This window comes from Meriones unguiculatus, chromosome 1 (assembly GCF_030254825.1).
Source record: "Meriones unguiculatus strain TT.TT164.6M chromosome 1, Bangor_MerUng_6.1, whole genome shotgun sequence".
Classification (NCBI taxonomy): Eukaryota; Metazoa; Chordata; class Mammalia; order Rodentia; family Muridae; genus Meriones; species Meriones unguiculatus.
The window spans coordinates 132,130,923-132,149,042 of record NC_083349.1 but is presented as its reverse complement, the minus strand read 5'-3'; the positions used below and the strand labels follow the sequence as shown (position 1 = coordinate 132,149,042).

At 49.1% G+C, this 18,120-nt stretch overlaps 1 protein-coding gene across 16 annotated transcripts in view; it reads right to left on the bottom strand.

Moving 5' to 3' along the window:
* The window catches only part of Atxn7l1 (ataxin 7 like 1), a 218,466-nt gene that overhangs the window by 34,498 nt on the left and 165,848 nt on the right, over positions 1-18,120 (bottom strand). For 15 of the 16 annotated variants that reach the window (XM_060366976.1, XM_060366950.1, XM_060366952.1 and 12 more), the window contains one exon: positions 14,925-15,147. In XM_060366976.1, the coding sequence (XP_060222959.1) occupies positions 14,925-15,147 (223 nt within the window). Of the gene's footprint in view, positions 1-2,569; positions 2,723-14,924; positions 15,148-18,120 lie in introns of those variants that run through there. The other variant, XM_021645886.2, reaches the window with a different exon arrangement.

Here is an 18,120-nt window from a genome sequence, read left to right as displayed (position 1 = left end):
GACTTTGAACTCCTCATTGTCCTGCCCATACTTCCCAAGTGCTGGAATTACAGGTGTTTCCACACCTATCCTGGTTTAAAATGAGGTGTTGAAGCGGTGTCTTTACATTCTTGTTCATGGCTGTCATTTGTGATAGCCAGAGGGTGGAAGCAAATGAAATGGCTATTAATACAGCACATGGATTACTCATGTTTAGCTTTATAAAGGAGGAAGTTCGGACACATGGCTGGACTTGAGGACAGTTTGCTGAGTAAAGCAAACCAGTGGCAAAACAACAAGCAAGTGGCCGCACCTACAGGAGGCACCCATAGTAGCTACAGTCATGCAGATAGAAGGCAGAACAGCAGCTGCCAGGGACGGAGGGGGACGGGGATGGGGACAGGATCGGGACAGGATCTCGGTCTAGAATTTCAGTTTTGCAAGATGAAAAGATGCTAGAAGTTGGATGGGTTAACACTGTGATCATACTCAACACTCCTATACATCAAAACATGGCTGAGATGGTAACTTTTATGTTATACATTTTACCATCGCTTTTAAAGTACCATGTAACGACTCCACAAATCACAAAACCCATGCAACCAAAAGCATACTTTAGCAAATCTGTGTGTATACATGTGTGTATGTCTACATATAGTCATATATGTACACATATATAATATATACATATGAATATACATTACACACACGCGCAGTAGAACTTCACAAAAGGAAATGAGGACTTTCCAGTTTCAGATCTGATTCTCGTTGCATGGTGGAGTGCACAGAAGGCCCCCGGTTTCTGTTAGAAGTATTCCTTAATGTCAGCAAATGATGCCTGGGATGGGGTAATCAGAGCAGTTGCCCTGTATCCCCCAAGCTTGCGGTGCAGTCTGTGTTTCTCCCCTGGAGTCAGTGGTGGTTGTCCAGTGTTTCCTGCAAGGCCGTCATGTGCACACAGGTGCACTGAGCCAACATCACAGTCAACACAGAGGCTACTGCATGGCTAAGGCTTCCTCACTATGTAATTCCTCCTGAGCCAGGGAGGCTGCCTATTATTCTGTTACTTGGTCCCATTGTGTAATAGAATTTCTTCTGCTGCCCATTATTTTCTGTATCACCAGTGCTTTTAGAACTTCAGCCCCCACAGGCAGGATGTGAAGATATAGGAAGAAAAGTCATGGGCAGTAATCTGGACTGAAGAATGGCAAATGCTGGACTAGAGAACCCGATGGGGAATTCTAAAGGCCCCATGAGCCTAAGAGGAGCTAGCCACCAAGCAAACATTCTGGGTGTTAGGTGAGTGAACTCTCCTCTCCCCTGCCCCTACCGTGTCTGTGTAAGCAGAAGAAAGAGAAAGGGGAGATCTTTGCAGAAGGAATTCTAAGGGGGTTCTTCACCAGCTAAAGGAAATGAATACTTTGCACATAGGAGCTGTCCCTGGTACTTGTTCTGGGTTGCAGCTCTCTCCAGCGAAAGCTGTGGGCTTCTCTCAGGTAACCTGCCCTTGGGCCAAGACTGAGAAGGAGAGAAGAGAGAAGGCAGAAAAGTAGGTCGTTCTATGACAAGTGAGAAGAATCAGAAACATCCGGAGAAGGGGGGGTGGGGCAGGGAGAAGAGAGAGACAGAGAATCACAATCTTGCCATCCCTACACTCACCGCAGTACAAATTCTAGCCAGACTCCTTTCTTCATGATTACTGGCCCAAGACCCTGAAGTGATGAACAAAGGACATACGTGAGCACAAGATGGCGTCACACAATAACAGACAAGTACCTCCACACTCCGCCTTCTTTGGAGGAGAGAGATCTGGTTGCTCTTTCCCCAACCCTTACACACCGCCACCTGTGTGGAGCTGTGCAGCCCCAGGAAGCCACCAGCTCAGAACTGCCCTCGGCTGCTCTCCCTTCTAGGCCCCACATGTCCTCAGCCATCACTTCCCCAGGTAATGCTGTGTCAGCCTCAGGCAGGCAAGGAAGGGAGGGCTCCTTCAGATGGCAGTCAGCCCTGAAGTGCAGGCTTATTTTTTTTTTCCTCCATTTGCAAAGCCAAATATTCTGAACCTGATTTCACAGGGCAGCCATCTCCCATGTGTCTGCATGCCTTCAGAGCAAGTGAAAGTGTGGTGAGGAGCTGGGCAGAGATGGCTAGGTGGAGGCACCCAGAACACTGACTAAGCAAGGAATTTCTCTGCTTTGTGAAGGTGACAATGAGCCTGGGAAGGGAGCCAACCCCCCACCCCGAAGTCCTTTCCCCTTCCATCTCTAGGGATGGACACTTCCTCCATTCTCATCATTCATTGCATTTATGGACTCGCTACCATCCTCTTTGAGGCGCTGTGTTTAGAAAGGAGAGAGGAGCCCCACCCCCACCCCACAAAGACCCTGCTGCTTTGCAAAATGCCTGTTTTGTGTGGGCTTGGCACAAACTCTTTCGGGGAGCCCAGGGCTGTGGCTCATTCCAGCTGTGTCTAGTATGCTGGGAGCAGTTATTGCCTTGTTATGCCTGTGGTGGCGGTGGGGGAGGGGCTTTCGGTGTGGAGATGGGCCCTCCCTCAACCCCTGGCACCACAGGGTTGGGGGGTGTCTACCTTCTGTGTCTCTTGGGCTGCTCTGGTTCCCCATCTTCTTCCTGTGCGCTTGGCCTGTCTGAATTGATCTTTCTAGACCAAGGCAGCTCTTCTGGCTTTAAGAAAAATGGTTCTCCTGGCATCAAGCAGATTCCCCTCCCTGCCCAGTGATGTCTGCAAAAGAGCAGAGGTGGAGAATCATGACGGTGTGGTTGTGAGAGTCACTACCAGGCTGCAGGGATCAGCTGTCCCCCTGCCAGCCGCACTTTTGTGGCGATCATGATTTGGTCTTCTATCATCAACAGATATGCCTTAAGAGGATGGTTCAGAAAGTCTTTAGATTTGCAAAAAGAATTATTGCCAGCCTTTCTCCACTTAACAGAGTCAGGGTAAAGATGGATTTGACAGGCAGGAGTGAGAGGACGTATGGTATTTGTGCTGTGGGTTGTGTGTCTGCTGTGAATTTGCGGCTATCTGAGTTCTTCCACCACATCATTCCCACATGCCTGTGTTAGTGGCCTGGCAGGGTTCTGAGAGTCTCTGGATTATTAGCAGACCCTAGATAGGCCATCTCAAGCAACCCCCTGCCTTCCAAGTGCTCACAGCATTAAATCACCCAAGTATAAGGGAATGCACCTTCTTTTAACATACTCCTGGAGCAGGAATTCCTGCTATTGTGGCTGCATCGAAGGGTCGGGGAAGGCTGCCACTAGGAAACTGTTGTAATTGGAATTCTTTAAGTTGGAGGAACACTAGGGACAGTCTGGAAGGTTTAAGAGTCAGCTGATCACTAAGAATCAGTGTAAAGAACAGCCGCAGAATCCTACCCTGCTGTGACAGATAGAGCAGACACCACATACATCCTGATGAACGGGTCATCTCCTCCCAACCTGCTTTTGAGGTATCTGGAAAAATGTTCAGGGAGTCAACTCGTAAATACCTTTGGCAAACAAACAAACAAAAAGATATACAACCACAGGGCCTATAAATAAGAAAACCTAGAGGGCTGATCTAATACTCTCTTACAGCAGAGTGGTGAAAGCAGCAGCTCCATGCACAACTGCTCTCAGATCCTGCATGGTTTGGACTCTTGCCCACACAATGCACCCTCGGCAAACTGGGAAATGTGGTCAGACCACACAGCCAGTCAGGGCGAGTGGACCTGGCAGCAAGGTGGTTGGCAGGACTCAGATTATATGCTCATCAGCCACCCAGTATGGCCGAGAACGGTACATCTTCACCAGGAATGGACCATGGCCTACAAAGCTTAGCTTCTTAAGGCCATTGCAAAGGTGCTTAGTTGCAAAGACAAGTTAGAAGTGTGTGGGTGGACATGGGAGTTTGAATGAGCTGACTTTGATGAACTGAGGAAAAGGGTCAGAAGCAGGGCTGAGGAGAAAGCTCAGTTGGTATAGTGCTCAAGGACCTAAGTTTGAGATCCAGCATGCATGTAAAAGGTTGCGTGTGGTGGAACGTGCCTGGAATCCCACTGCTAGAGAACGGGAAACAGAGTATCCGGGAGGCTCACTGGCCAGCCATCCCAGCCTACGTGGTGAGTCTTAGGCCAATGAGAGACCTTGTCTCAAAAACAACAAAAGAAAACAAACAAAGAAACAACACACACACACACCAGACACTCAAAATAGTCAGAAGCAAATAACATAAAAATTTGGGAGAAGTGGGGCTAAACTGAGGATCTACACCTTGTCAATCAATGTTATGGCAACTTCACTGGCTATGGAGGTAGTGTGCCCTGGATCCCACCTTTCCTATGGCTAGATGCTTTCTGCTGAGGGCCTTAGACATGTGGCTTCCTGGCCTTAGGGTCTCAGCATGCTCCTAAGGATGCTGGCCTTGTGAATGGGCAACAAGAAGATGGCCTGGCCAGTGAGAAAGTCTGGGTCTCAGTCCTTCCTTCCCTTCCCTTCCTTCCTTCCTTCCTTCCTCCCATGGTGGGGCAGACCTCCTAACATCTCAGCCCTATGGCTCTGCCCTGGTTTCCTTATCAAGAGGAAGACACTGGTGTCTGAAAAGATTAAGTGAGGTAACAGACATGAAGGGCTATATGGGCACAAAGCACAGCCTCCATGAATTGAAGTGAAACGAAAAGGAGAGAGAACCACACCATTTGCTCTCTCCACAGGCCCTTCTGAGGTGTAAGTCCTGGTCACCACCAGAAACCACTTGTCTCTTTTGTCTTTTGGGGAAGGAGTGGACAGAGCGGGAAGAGATAGCAGACAGGTGGGAGCGGGTGGCTTCCCAACTCCTCCAGAAAAGACCAGTTCTGGAAGTACAGTGAAGAGGATGAAGGAGGACCTAGTACTGGCCTCCCTGGTAGTCTGTCATTCTCTATAGTCTTCTCTCATTCTGGACTTGCAAGGGTGTGGAGCTCAGAAAGGGGTCTGCAGCCCCATGAAGAGCCCAAGGAGTGCTAAATGTTCCTGAAGATCCCTAGTACTCTAGGACTGCGGAAGAGTGGGCAAGCTGGAGAGCAGAATGAAAAGAAGCCACAAAGTCTGAATGCAGTAGGGTATCTGTTGCTGCACAGGTTGACCTTGGGACCAGCTGTGTTGGGTGCAATGGGCCATGAGCTCTGGATGGTTAAGGACAGTTCCTGTCCCTACCACGTAGTCACTGTGCTGCCCCATAATTAAGAACCACACACACACAGTTCAGACGGCCGGTCACCATGATTCACCTCATTGCAGAAATCACATGAAGTCACCAAGGGCAGGGCTGGGGAGTGGGGCTTAGATGGATCCTGGAAGATTCCCTAGCAATTGCTTAGAGCTGGCTGTAGTCAGGAGCAGCAAGTGTAGACACTTCTCATTGCCGCCACCAGAGGGCACTGGCTCCCACTACTGGAGCTGCAGGATGGATGTCCTTTTCACAGAGTCTGCTCAGAACCTGCTACCCACGTTGCAAGGCCAGAGCATTCAAGTCTCCTCAAGCCCTGGTGCCAGTGACGACCCAGGGGAGGGCTGGGATTCTTTAGCGAATGTCTTCCATGCCTCTGTCAGGGAGGAATGGGAGCAGACACATGAGCTGACTCTAGGGTCCTAGCCCCAGCCTCTCCCTTTCCTATGTACAGTGTGTGTGTGTGCATGTGTGTGCGCTCACACCCACCCGAGTGTGTGTGAGGGTGTGAGTGTAGGTGGGCACCACCTCCCTCATGTAGGACAGCCTCATCTTCCCTCTTGCTTGGAGCATAGTTTCTTGATCACTGCTGCGTACCCCAGGCTAGTGGGGCTCCCTGGCTGCCCCATGCTGCTGTAGGTGTCCTAGGATCACGGATGGCCACAATGGCCTCCAGCTTCACGCTTGTTCTGTGGATCCAAGCTTTAGTCCCCATTTGTGTGGGGCAAACACTCTGTTCTCTGAGCTGCCTTCTGTTCGTTCCTGTTTTTGTTGGGTTTGATTTTATTTTATTTGAGACGGGGTCTTGCTATGTTACCCAGGCTGGGCTCAAATTCACAGTGATCCTCCTGCATGAAGCCTCCCAATGCTTGGCTTACTATCATGACCAGCTCTTACCCATTCTTAGTCTCCATTTTCTGTGTTGCAACCCAAATCCTGGGCAGGAGATTTTTGTACCTGAATCACCTCGATCCAGAAAAAAAAAAAAAAAAAAAAACTTTCAAGAGTTTTTACTGTGTCTTTGCACTGTCATGCACAGAACTGTCCGGCATGCATGGAACTGTCCAACAAACTGAAAAGCTCTATGCTCACCACATCACTAACCACCTAGAGTCCCTGGTTCGTCCCCAAAGTTCCAGCCTGATCATATTAAAGTCCTGCGCATCACACTGAACCTGCATGAAAACCCTGAAGGTGCTAGAGTGCCCCCAATAGCTTGCATATGCATCACACACACACACACACACACACACACACACACACATTCACTCACTCACACTCACACTAACCCCTATCTTATTCCTGAGGGGCTCACAGCAGCACACACTGAGCACTTAGCAAGCTTGGATCATATGGAAGTCAAAGCACAGACAGGCTCCCCCGAGTTCATTCAGCAAAGTAAGTGAGGCTTCAATTCAGCCCACCCTAAGCCCAATCCTCAAAGTCCCAGCACTGAGCCACAGAGACCAGCTCTGCCGCTGTCCAGCTGTGCCGTCAATCATTCTGTCTCTCTGTATGTGAGGCTCAAATGGGACTGGGGTGATGAAAACACCCTACGATCATAGCACCCTACGACCATGAAAGGCATGGTCATCCTCATGGCTCATATTCCTTTCCACCACACCTTTTGTCCCCTTTCCCACCTGTTGTAACCTGTTCTCTTCCTCCTGGACACCAGAGTCAGCTTCCAAGGAGCTGTCCATTGTCCTTACCTTCACTCATCTGGAAACTAGAATGATGGGGGAGTTGATATTTAAATTAAAGGACCTTACTTTCCTGCCCAGCATTTGAATATTCTGGCCTATCATCTGTCATCTGCCTGCCTCTTCTACCTCCTCCTTCTGCGAGTCAGCGCAAATGGGTTTGATTTTTCACTCTGTAGGCAGAAGGCCACTGACCAGTTCTGAACAGCACAGGGACACGCCCCTTCCCCTCTGATGGAGTGTGTGTGTGTGTGTGTGTGTGTGTGTGTGTGTGTGTGTGTGTGTGTAGGGAGGCTGTGTACTGGAAAGGAAAAGATTTGACAGCCTTCGTGGAAGCCCTGATATGACTCCCTGTGGCTTCTGGGAATCACTCCCCGATTAATGCCAGCACCAGGCAAGAAGAGCCTAAAGCCCCAAGCCTCTCCCACAGGCATCTGGCTGGGTCCTCTCCAAAGAGCACTGGGCAGACATCCAGGACACATGAACTCCCACATGAACCCTCTCAGAAGACTCACCTCCCATTTCCAAGCATTTTGGGAGGGGCCATCTGAAAAGAAGGAGCCCCTCCCCCACCGTGCTGGAGAGTGTGCAAGGGGAGGCCAGGAGCCTGCTGATTTTTCTTCTGCTTTGGCTCATTTTCCTTCTGGAACGGCAGGCTCATCTCCTGCATTTTTAATAGTGCAGCCTTTTTAGCATTCAAGACACAAGTGCAGGTTGATAAGGCCCAAGGAGACGGGAACAAGCCATCCACTGGAGGGAAAACCTCTTCCCAACTCTTCCCTGCCTCCTGCCCAGCAGTGGATTCAGCCAGCACCAGTGGATTTGACTTCTCTAACTACTTGCCAGGGCTGGCTGTGGTGGGAAGGGACAGCAGCTGGGAAAGTCAGCCTTGCTGGCAGTCACTCAGGCCTGGTGGTCCCTGGCTGAGCAGGGACTCATACAAAAGGATGAAATGTGCATTGTGGCTCAAAAGACCAAACTGCTACAGTTTCCTCTTTCTCCCTTGAGATGAGGTCTTGCTCCGGCTCAGCACCCTAAGTGCTGGGGCTACAGGTGTATGAGCTGGGCCTGTGGCTATGTTCCCAGTTGACTGTTGCCTAGGAATGGAATCATCCTGCCCACTCCCTCTATCATTACGGACCACATGAACACAGGCCAGGCATGCTGTAGCTCCTGACTCCATCAGGGGTGATCTCTAACAGCCAGGTAAGCCAGGGCGGAGGGCTTGGAGAACTGCAGGTGAGGGACTGACAGACTGCTATGTGAATTCTCAGGCAGTTCAAAGGAGAAGACAGATTTAGTAGCACCAGAATGTTGCCTTCCTCTTCCTCCTCCTCCTCTTTCTTTTTTTGCAATACTAGTGGCCAAACCCTCGTGCATGTTGGGAAAATACTTTATTACCGAGCTAAACTTTGGAGACAGTCTTGCTAAGTTATCCAATCTAGCTTTAAACTCATTCTGGAGCCCTGTAGGCCTTGAACTTTTAATCCTCCTGACCCAGACTCCCAACTAGCTGAGCTTACAAACCTGCACTACCAGGCCTGGCTCTCCCCCGTCCCTCCCTCTGCCCCTCCCCTCCTCACTCTGTGTGTGTGTGGGCACAAGCATTGCACAGGTTTCTATGGAGGTCAGAGGACAACCTTGTGGAGCTGGTTCTGAGGACAGAACTCAGCTCGCCAAGTTTGTGACAAGCATTTTACCTGCTATCTCACCAGCTTCCCCCTTTCTCCTTTTAAATTTTTATCTATTCATTTGATTGTTTATTTGTTTTTGAGACAGGGTCTCACTATGCAGCCCTGGCTGGCCCGAGACTTACCATGTAGACACAGATAGCTGAAACTCAGAGAATTGCTTGCCTCTGAAGCAATGGAAGAAAACGCATGAACTACCATGTCTAGCATCCCCTCTCTTCTTATTTAAAGTGTCACACCCCCACCACATGCCCTACTAAGCACAGAAAGGGCAAAAAAAAAAAATCCTACAACTGCGGACTGCTCAGCTTTGTGTGAAAATACCACGAGAGCAGCCTGGCACCGGGGCACTGTTCATGACCATGCATTCAAATCTGAGCTGCTCGCAAAAGGATTTCCTCACACCTGCTGTCAAATTCCAAGTCAAGGCCGCCACCCCGTCAGCAGGCAGTCCTGTGTGCTTCTGCAGCCTTATGGGCCAATATGGGCCAATTCAGAACTTACGGGTCAATTCGGAGCTCATTTAAAGGGCCTCTGGCTGGACATTCTCTACGTGTTTCCCTGCTGTCCCCACTACAGGTCCAGAACACCGACTAACACAGGAAAGGACTGCCCCCTCCCTTTCACAAGAGGCCAATCAACACACTTGCAAACCCAAGGCCCAGAGGTCCCCACGCAGGGTCACTCAGAAGCCCATCTAGGTCTGAGCTCTCCGACAGCAGCCGCTGGTGACTACTTAGCTCTTGCCCTGTTGCTCTCTTGAGTGGAGGATAAAATTATAAATATTTAAATTCACAACAGTTTAAGAGATACTGGATTCGGAGATGACAGCGCTGAAGGATGGTTGGGACCACTTGAGTCTGCGGCATCTGACAGCGGATTAAACATTCCTATACACTTAGATGTGACACCAAGGTGAAAGACACACAGGGCTGCGACAACTGGGGGGGTGGGAGGAGGTGGGGGTGGGGACAGGGGCAGAACCGAGAGAACATGAACTAGCTTCCTAACTGTGTGCTCAAATGATAATATTGTGGCTCTCTATTGGGTTAAGGAAAACACGTTGCTGAAAATTCATTTCACATTGCTTTTCACTTTTTCCAGGGTGGCTGCTACTTTACGATGATACACCGGGCACACACCATATCTCCACTGAATGCTGCTGGTCCCAACACTTCTAGACAGAAGGTCGCCGACTCTGGGAAAATCATACAGTTCCCTTCAGTGGACCCATCTGGTTCAGTTCGAGAAGCGTTAGTGACAGCGGTTGGCTCCTTGTTTGCATAGCTGCCCAAAGGCCACCATGCTAGGGGCACCTCCCTGAGCAGGAGGGAGGAGGGAAGCCACAGGGATGGTGGGCTGTACGCAGAGAGCATCATGGCAGAGAGCATCACGGGAGGATATGCCACAGACCAAGAACAGGTCGCCGGCCAGCAGGGAGTGAAGGAGAAAGGACTGAGAACAAAATGACCAGTGAAACAGGCAACAAGAATGAATTAGACCTGAAGAGGGAGACAGGAGGCAGCAAAGGGAGCAGCAGGCTGAGCGGCTCCTGCTTCCTAGGCTCCTCCTCCTGCCCCATTCTCCCTGTCTTGGGCCTTCATTCTTTTCTTGACACATTCCTTTCTGCGAGGTCCTATCTGTACCCATGCTGTCAAACTTCTGCTCCGCTCCTGACTCTCTCCTGACCCCCAGGTCTAAACGTTCAGTGCCCACCACATACTTCTTCACAGGCATTTCTCAGACACCCCTCCCCCCCAAATGCACAGATTCTAAAGCAGCTTGCCCTCTTTCCTCGGCGGAAGGGGCAAGAAGAGAGGCCTAGTTCTAAAATCCCACCGCCACCACGCTTACTCCCCTGTAGTGCCCCTCCTGGGTGTGCCGCCACCCCTTCCTTCTCAGGCCCTGACTGTAGCTCACCTACATAAAATAGCCTCACTCTTCACAGTGCTTCCAGGATGTTCCCCTAGCCTTCCTGGATACCGCTGCCCGCCAAGGAGACCTTACCACTGGACACCGCTCTCCTAATTCTCTAGGCCATTTCTATGTGGGCCTGGGTTTGCTGCACTCAGTGGGGCTTTGCATCCTTGGGGTCACAGCCCGCTTCTCCGAATTCAAATGCCCTCATTCTGAGCCCTTGGCCTACAACACCCTTCCCACTTGCTTAAAAATAATGCTTTATTGTGGCAAAACAGACCTAGCAAAAAACTCACCTCTGGAGCTCCATTTTCTGTGTCTAGCTCCTTACTACAGACTTCTCCGGCTTATGATTTAGCCTAGGATTTTTGACGTTATGATTTGCACTCATGGGTGACGACATTTCCTTTAGTTTTGCGGTGCTGGGGGCTGAATCCAGGCCCTCATGTCCAGGGTGTTCACACTCTACCACCGAGCTGCACCACCAGCCTAGAAACTAACGTTTGAATTTTGAGCTTTTCCCAAGCTAGCCGTATGTGTGCAGTCTTTTATAGCACTTCACCACGGCCTGGTCTGCAGCAACCAGTCAGACCCATAACTGCTCACATATAAAGCAGGCCTTTTTTTTTTTTTTTGAGACTGAGCTCAATGAAAGCTGATCTACATGGTCTGAGGTGGTTGCTTTTTTCTTTTCATGTGTTATACATATGTGTTTGTGTGAGTAAGTGCACGTTTGTGGGTGCATATAGAGGCTAGAGGTTGATTTTGGGGTGCCTTCTTTGATTGCCTTGGCCTTAGCTTTTGATTCGGGCCTCTCGGTGAATCAGAGGCTTGTTGATTTGGCTAAACAGATTGACCACTGAGCTTTAGGAATGTGCCTACATCCTCCTTCCCCCATCATTGGACACGCACTGCTGCACCCAACTTTTATGTGCGATCTGGGTATGTGAACTCGGGTCCCCGTGCTTCTGTGACAGGCCTTTTACCAAGACAGTCATCTCCCTGGTCCCATTTTTTTTTTTTTTTTTAATGTGGATGATGGGGATCTGAACCAGAGGCCAAAAAAAAAAAAAAAAAAATCAAGTTCAAAGCCAGGTGCTGCATGGACTTGCTGTGTGACTCTGGCCAGTCACTTAGCATGTCTGATCTCATTTTTAAGCCTGAATAGTTTGTGACACTAAACCACAGCCTCCCAGAATTCCTCAACTTCCTTCTTCCCTATTAAATTAAGAGTGAGCCCTACCCATCAACATAAAGGCTCTCTGTAAGTTGTCCCCAAATCCCCTACGTCAATCCTGATGAGCCATTACTCACTATATTATACCAGCTCTCTCTGCCCTCTTCCCCTGGTATTAGAACACGCCTCTGTCTTTATCTATATTTAATGGACAGCTATAATAATAACCATGTGCCCACTATAACAATCACCAGGGGTGCACAGGGCCCACTAACGTTAGACAGAGAGTGTTGTGCACATTTTAAAAAATTCTGTAGCCCAACCAATGAACTCATTTTCTTCATGCCCTAGTCACCCTGGGGTAGTTGCATGACTTGTACAGCTGTAAGTCATAGCCTTGGGAATCCAAAGTTAAACATGAGTGGAAGAGGAGAAGGGCATCCAACCCATGTTGCGGACTCAAAAGAGGCCTTCCAGAGGAGGTCACGCTTCAGCGGTTCCTCAGCTTATCATGGGGTAATGCAATTTTCAGTTTGCTATGTGAGTAGAAAGTTTTGAACGCGAACATGCAGGTTTTTTTTTTTTAATTTGTTTTTAAATTTTATTTTCTGTGGGTGGGTATTTTCCCTGCATGTATGTTCACATACCACATGTGTTCCTGGCATCCCAAGAAACCAGAAGAGGGCATCAGATTCCCTGGAATTGGAGTTACAGACAGTTGTTAGGTGCTATGCGGGTGCTGGGAATCGAACCTGGGCCCTCTGGAAAAGCAGCCAGTGTTTTTAACAGCTGAGCCATCTCTCCAGTCCCAAGACACATTTAATATAACTACTTAGGGGGCTGGGAGGTGGTCTGCTCTGAGCTCACTCTTACTTGACAGGCAATGGAAAACTTAAGGTGGTTGTGATTTAGAGTCCAGGATTAAAATGAGACACAGGGAGGCTAAGCAGTTGCCTCAAGGATACACAATAAGTGCCTGGCAGAGCCTGGCTTTGAATTTGATTTTCTCGCCTTGAGTTCAGTGGTGGGTTTCCTGGGAGGGCGCTCATAAATGTTGCTGTCCACCTGCCCGCCTCCGCCCCCTGCTGGTGAGTGTGTCTATTTTGTTGCTGCCTCTGCCGCTGTCATTTTCCATGGACACAGGAGCCCAGTTTCTTTCTGCTTTCCTGTGAGGACTAAAGACCAGAGCGCTCCATGAACTCTTCAGGCCTTCGGAGCTAGACAGGAACTGCTGAGGCATGCCGCCTCATGGACTGAGAAGCTTCTGGATTTGCAGCCTCTCCAGCGTGTTGGGATGGCCTTAGGCAGTGCGTGAGCTGCTTGGCTCCTGCCTGCCACATGAGCTGGTCTAACAACTGCAGCACATGGACACTGTCAGCTCTGCTCCTCTGAAAAACACATCTGGCCAGCTGCTTCACATGACACCTTTAGCTCCTTGCCCGTGGCACGTTTTAGTGTGGTGAGAGGGCTGACTCTGCTGAATGGGGAAACTGATCTAACTCAAGGCATTTCCCTGACAGTGGCCCCCTGGGAGAGTGGAGTTGGGACCACGCAAACCCTCAGCTGCCTCTTCATAAGGTGAGCTCACCTTACAATCTCCTCCCTCGGGGATCCTTGCCTTCCTTACATTTGTCCACAGGTCATTCGTAGACTACTTGTTTCTGGGAACCTCATTCATGCTAGGTAAACAGAGCAACACCCCTCAGCCCGAATAAATCATTTTATCATTTTCCATTTTCATGTATCCCTCAAATCTGTGTCTTTTTAGTTTTCACACAGAGTCTCACTACATGGTCTAGGACAGCCCTTGAACTCCCCCGGCCCCCAATAGTCCTCCAGCCTGAGCCTCCTAAAGCCGGGATCATTCACACACACCATCATGCCTACCTCTGATGAGCCATTCCTCTGACTTTCCAGCTGGACGAACCCCTCAATCATAGTCCCAGGTCATGAGACTTTGGCACAGATGGTAGTATAACGAAATGCTAATTATCCTTAAACATGCGCTGTGCATATACTCAGACCCAGTCATTGCACTTCCCGCTGTATACAAAGGAGCTACCGGACCCTCACAGCACCCCAGGGAGCAGAGCTATTTTATGACTAGATCCATTTCACAGGCAGGAAATCGAGGCACAGTAAGTTCAAAAGAGTTGCCCAAGGTTACCCAGCAAGAAGACCTGTTCTTGGGGAGCAATTCCTCCAGAGACAAAGCCCTCTGTTCCCTGGGGGTGCTGAAAGAAGGGCCTGGGAGTTCCACACTGCCACAAGCTGATCAGAGGTCATCAATTGTCACTCTCAGACCAGGTCTCTCCTAAGAAACTACTCCCTCACACAGGATAGATCTACACTTCAGAAACCCACAGAGAACATAGCAAGTGTACAAGGCAGGGCTGCGTGCAGCCAAGTCCCTGTTGCAACCTCTCCTGCTACCACCGGGGGCTCTTTCATTGATCTGGCATAATTAGCTCTTTACAAGTCATCATAATTTCCAGCACACGGTGACTACACCACTGATGGATGATTGTATTCCACAGCTTTCCTGGGCAGGATGCTAAGTGCAATTAACTACCATTAATTAACGAACACCGTTTCTCCTTAAACATATAAATTAGACACTCTCCACACTTGTCCCTTCTCTGTCTTCAGGAGGCCTGAAAGATAAGGCTGTGACAAATCCTTCCTATTCTCAGTATGGTTTCCTGCTTGTCTGGTCCATAGGGAAACTTTCATGACTTTTGAGTAAAGATTCCCCATCAAAGGGGTGACTTTCCCTTTCCTCCTCTCTGCCTCTAGTTCTAAGATCCCCAGTGTCCTGGGGGAAGGGGTGAAATGAGGGAGGAGGAGAGGAAGGGGGAAGGGACGGGAACGGAGACCGCTTCCAGGCCTGGGTCACCATCATGGCCTCCTCCCTTCTCATCTTCCTCTATGAACTGACAGTCCGTGCCTTGACTGTTTAAACCAGCGTTTCTCTTCGTTGGGGTGGAAAATTGAGAGGCAACCACGTAACTGAGGAATCTCTCCCGGTTTCCTTCTCCTTGGATACATACAGCTCAGTGTGCAAGTGTACAGCACTCTTTTGGTCAGACATACAGCACTTCTAAGGCCCCATACCCCATCCAGTAACTAGAGAGTAGTAGTCAGCTCCTTCATGCCATCACTCATCCCCCCAGATTCCTGCACAGGGCACCCAGAGCCAACGCCAGAGTTGGGAGGGCAGAGAGTCTCAGCCGCCCAGCCCCTGCACTCACCATGGTTTATCCCTTGGTCCCTTTGCAGAGAAGACTGTGTGCTGTGTGCTGCTGGAGGTAAGTAGATTGTCTTTGGGCGTTTTAAATGGCTTTGAGGTGCTGCTGACAGCGTTATGGCCGCTGACACAGGTTTTCGTCTTTGCCTGTGCTAGTGATGTCCGGGCATTGGAGGCTGGAGATGCTGGAGAGGGACAAGGCCTGCACATTGAACTGTGTCTTCTCTCTACAGGGGAGAAAGAACAGAAATCAGCACACCATCTGTGGCTAGTGGGTCCCATGTTCACACACACATACACGTACACACACACATACACGTATACACACACACACACACACACACACACACACACACATATTCATGGATGCCACAGGGACAAGGCAGAGCTGGCACCTCCACAGCCTCTGACATTTGCTGTGATGTTGGCTCCAAAACTGATGAACAAGGACTACAGTCGGGACTTCTGTATCAAATGGCATGCTGAGCTAACCCCAGGATTCTCACGGGAGGTATTTCTATCCTTCTGCAAAACCACTTCCACGGGAGTAGCAGGTGTCACCTGACACAGCGAATCAACCACAAAACCAAACGTGATCCCCAGACAGCAACTTGGGTCTCCAGGGGCAGTGGGCGGGGCAGGACTCTTATCATAAATTCACCAGCATAGGAGCAGCATGGAAGTCAGTGGTGAGGGTGGTGGTGGGGAAGACCAGGCATGGCTCAGCATCTGCCCCTTCCTAGGACCACAGGAACAGCCTGCTGATGAATCCCAGTTATGGCCTCTTTCCGCTCACAGTTCAAGAGCAAAATGCACACAAGGATGTGACTATGGGAAGCAGACCCGCAGGAGAGGTGCTTGGATCTGAGAGGGCAGGCACAGCTTCCTGCCATTCTACAGGAAATACTTGAGGCAGACGACTCACTTGTTCACACCCTGTCAGCTCTCATCTTCTCAGACCAACAGGAAGGAAGCAAACAGACTGTGGATGCGAGAAGCTAGATTCTGACACATACCCTTGTGGTGGTTATTAGCAGTTTTAGAGGAGCAGGTCTGATCAAAGTTAAGGACTCTAGAAAAGTGTATTTTCATGTGCCTGGAAGCTGTGTGCACACTTCCGGGAAAGAAATCTCAAACTCTTAGAAGAGGCTCCTGAAATCCTAAATCCCCTCTGGCTCTCCTGTGCCTACAAATAATTAGTTGATTAATATTTGCTGAAGAAATAAATGGGATGGCAATAAAAGTCCTGATGGGAAGAACTGGAGATAACCAATGTACTAGGCTGCATTGACAGTGATAATAAAGGTGCAAAGAATAGAAAGATGGCAGGTTACAGCCTCCTTCTAGCAGGAGCTGTTGCAGGTTTTCTTCTGAGTGAGACATTTCTGGCTGCTGTGACAGGGAGTTGACAGAAAAAAGCCAAAGTGTCCTCTGAGGGAAGTTTAGGGTTTCTCTATCACTCTTCATCCCAATGGGCTGTCGGGGTCTTTCAAAGTTGACCATTTGGAATTGGAGGATACAGTTTTTGAGGGTCATCTGATTGCTGGGCATTTTATTTGGCTAGCATTCACACTCTATCTATACAGGGTCTTCACTGTGGGGCAATTGCTCTTCACTGGCTCAGAGTGAACCCTGCACACATGCCCTATTCCCAGAAGCCATGCACGGGAGGTTTTGAAAACCATGATTAGAGAGAACACAGCCAGGATGGGAGCCAGCTCGCCCTGGGGCCTAAAATCCTCCAGGTAGGTCTAGGTGAGTTCAGTGCTGTGCTCTCTCATGGTTTCCATGCCTCCATCCCTAGGCAGACTCTCAGGCCTCCATCCACTCCTTGCTCATAACACAGTGCATACTAATATCCATTCCTCATCTCGCACACTTTCTAGATGTAACACCAATAATTACAGATGGAGTGTTAAAATATCTCATGTGAGTGGAGTTCTTTCCTTGGGAGAATTCACTTTTTGAGAAACTGTACTGGCCTTTAAAACCCATTTGTGGCAGGCAGGAAACAACCGGGCCTGTCTACCCTCCCTACAGCTGCCTGGCTATTGGAAACTCAAAGAAGCCAGGTCATAGCCAAGGTCGGGATCAATGAATGCTTCTGGAATAGGGCCTTGGTCATGGGCCCACCTGCCTCTCAGGAAGGAAATGGGGTGTGCTGTGAACAAGACTGAAGAACATAAAGTCACTAAAGGTTACAAGTGGGTAATCTAGTATGTGATCTAGTCTGATCTCCTTTTCCGGGCCCACAGGGAGAACCTGGTTGTGGCTGAAGTGGAACCAGAACTCAGCCCTCTTTCTTTAAGTCCTTAGTACCTTGTGCTCCTTCAGAAATATCTTTTTGAGAAACTTCTTTTCTTTTCTTTTGACACAGAGTTTTGATTCTCAAATAAGACTTTATTTCTACCACAGATCTTTCGTAGTTTTCTCTAGCCTTCTTCACATACCTGTTCAAAGCAGATGAGGACTGGCATGTACAGAAACATTACTCATTAGTCTCTGATGACTGGGTAACAAAACCTTACTTTTCCAAATTAATGGTTAAAAACTGTAGGAGTAGTGGGGAGGGGGATTAATGAGAACAATATGTGAAGACACATGCATGAAAATGCCATGATACCCGTTACACTTTGTCTAACCTAAAAAAAAATAAAAATAAAAATTAAAGTGAAAAAAAAATGATGGAAGCAAGCAGAGATGAACCATAAGAAATTGTCACTGAAGTACAGGAACAGGGAGGAGGGGAGAGGCTGGTGATTCTGAGAGCACCTTCAGAGACAAGCTGTGGTTGTGGTCTTGGCCCACATATTATACTGTTAAACTGGTATAAGCATTAAATCAATGAATTGTCTTGGTTTTATGGTTGTTGGGTTTTTTGTTTGTTTATTTGTTTGTTTGTTTTTGTTTGTTTTGTTTTTTGTTTTTTCTCCACTGGCACCTCCCCACACACCTTCCTTTCTGGCTTGTTGAGTCAGGGTCACTTGGGTCCCAGGCTGGCCTTGAATTCACTAGGTAGCTGTGGTGACCTTGAACTTCTCATCTTCCAACCTCAACCTCAAGTGCTGAAGTTATAGGCCTGAGCCACAGCACCTAGTAGTGCTGGGACTAAAGCCAGGGCCTTGCGCCTGCAAGGCAAGGCACTCTACCTACTAAGACACATCTCCAGACCCCATATCTCCTCCTCAGACATCCAAATG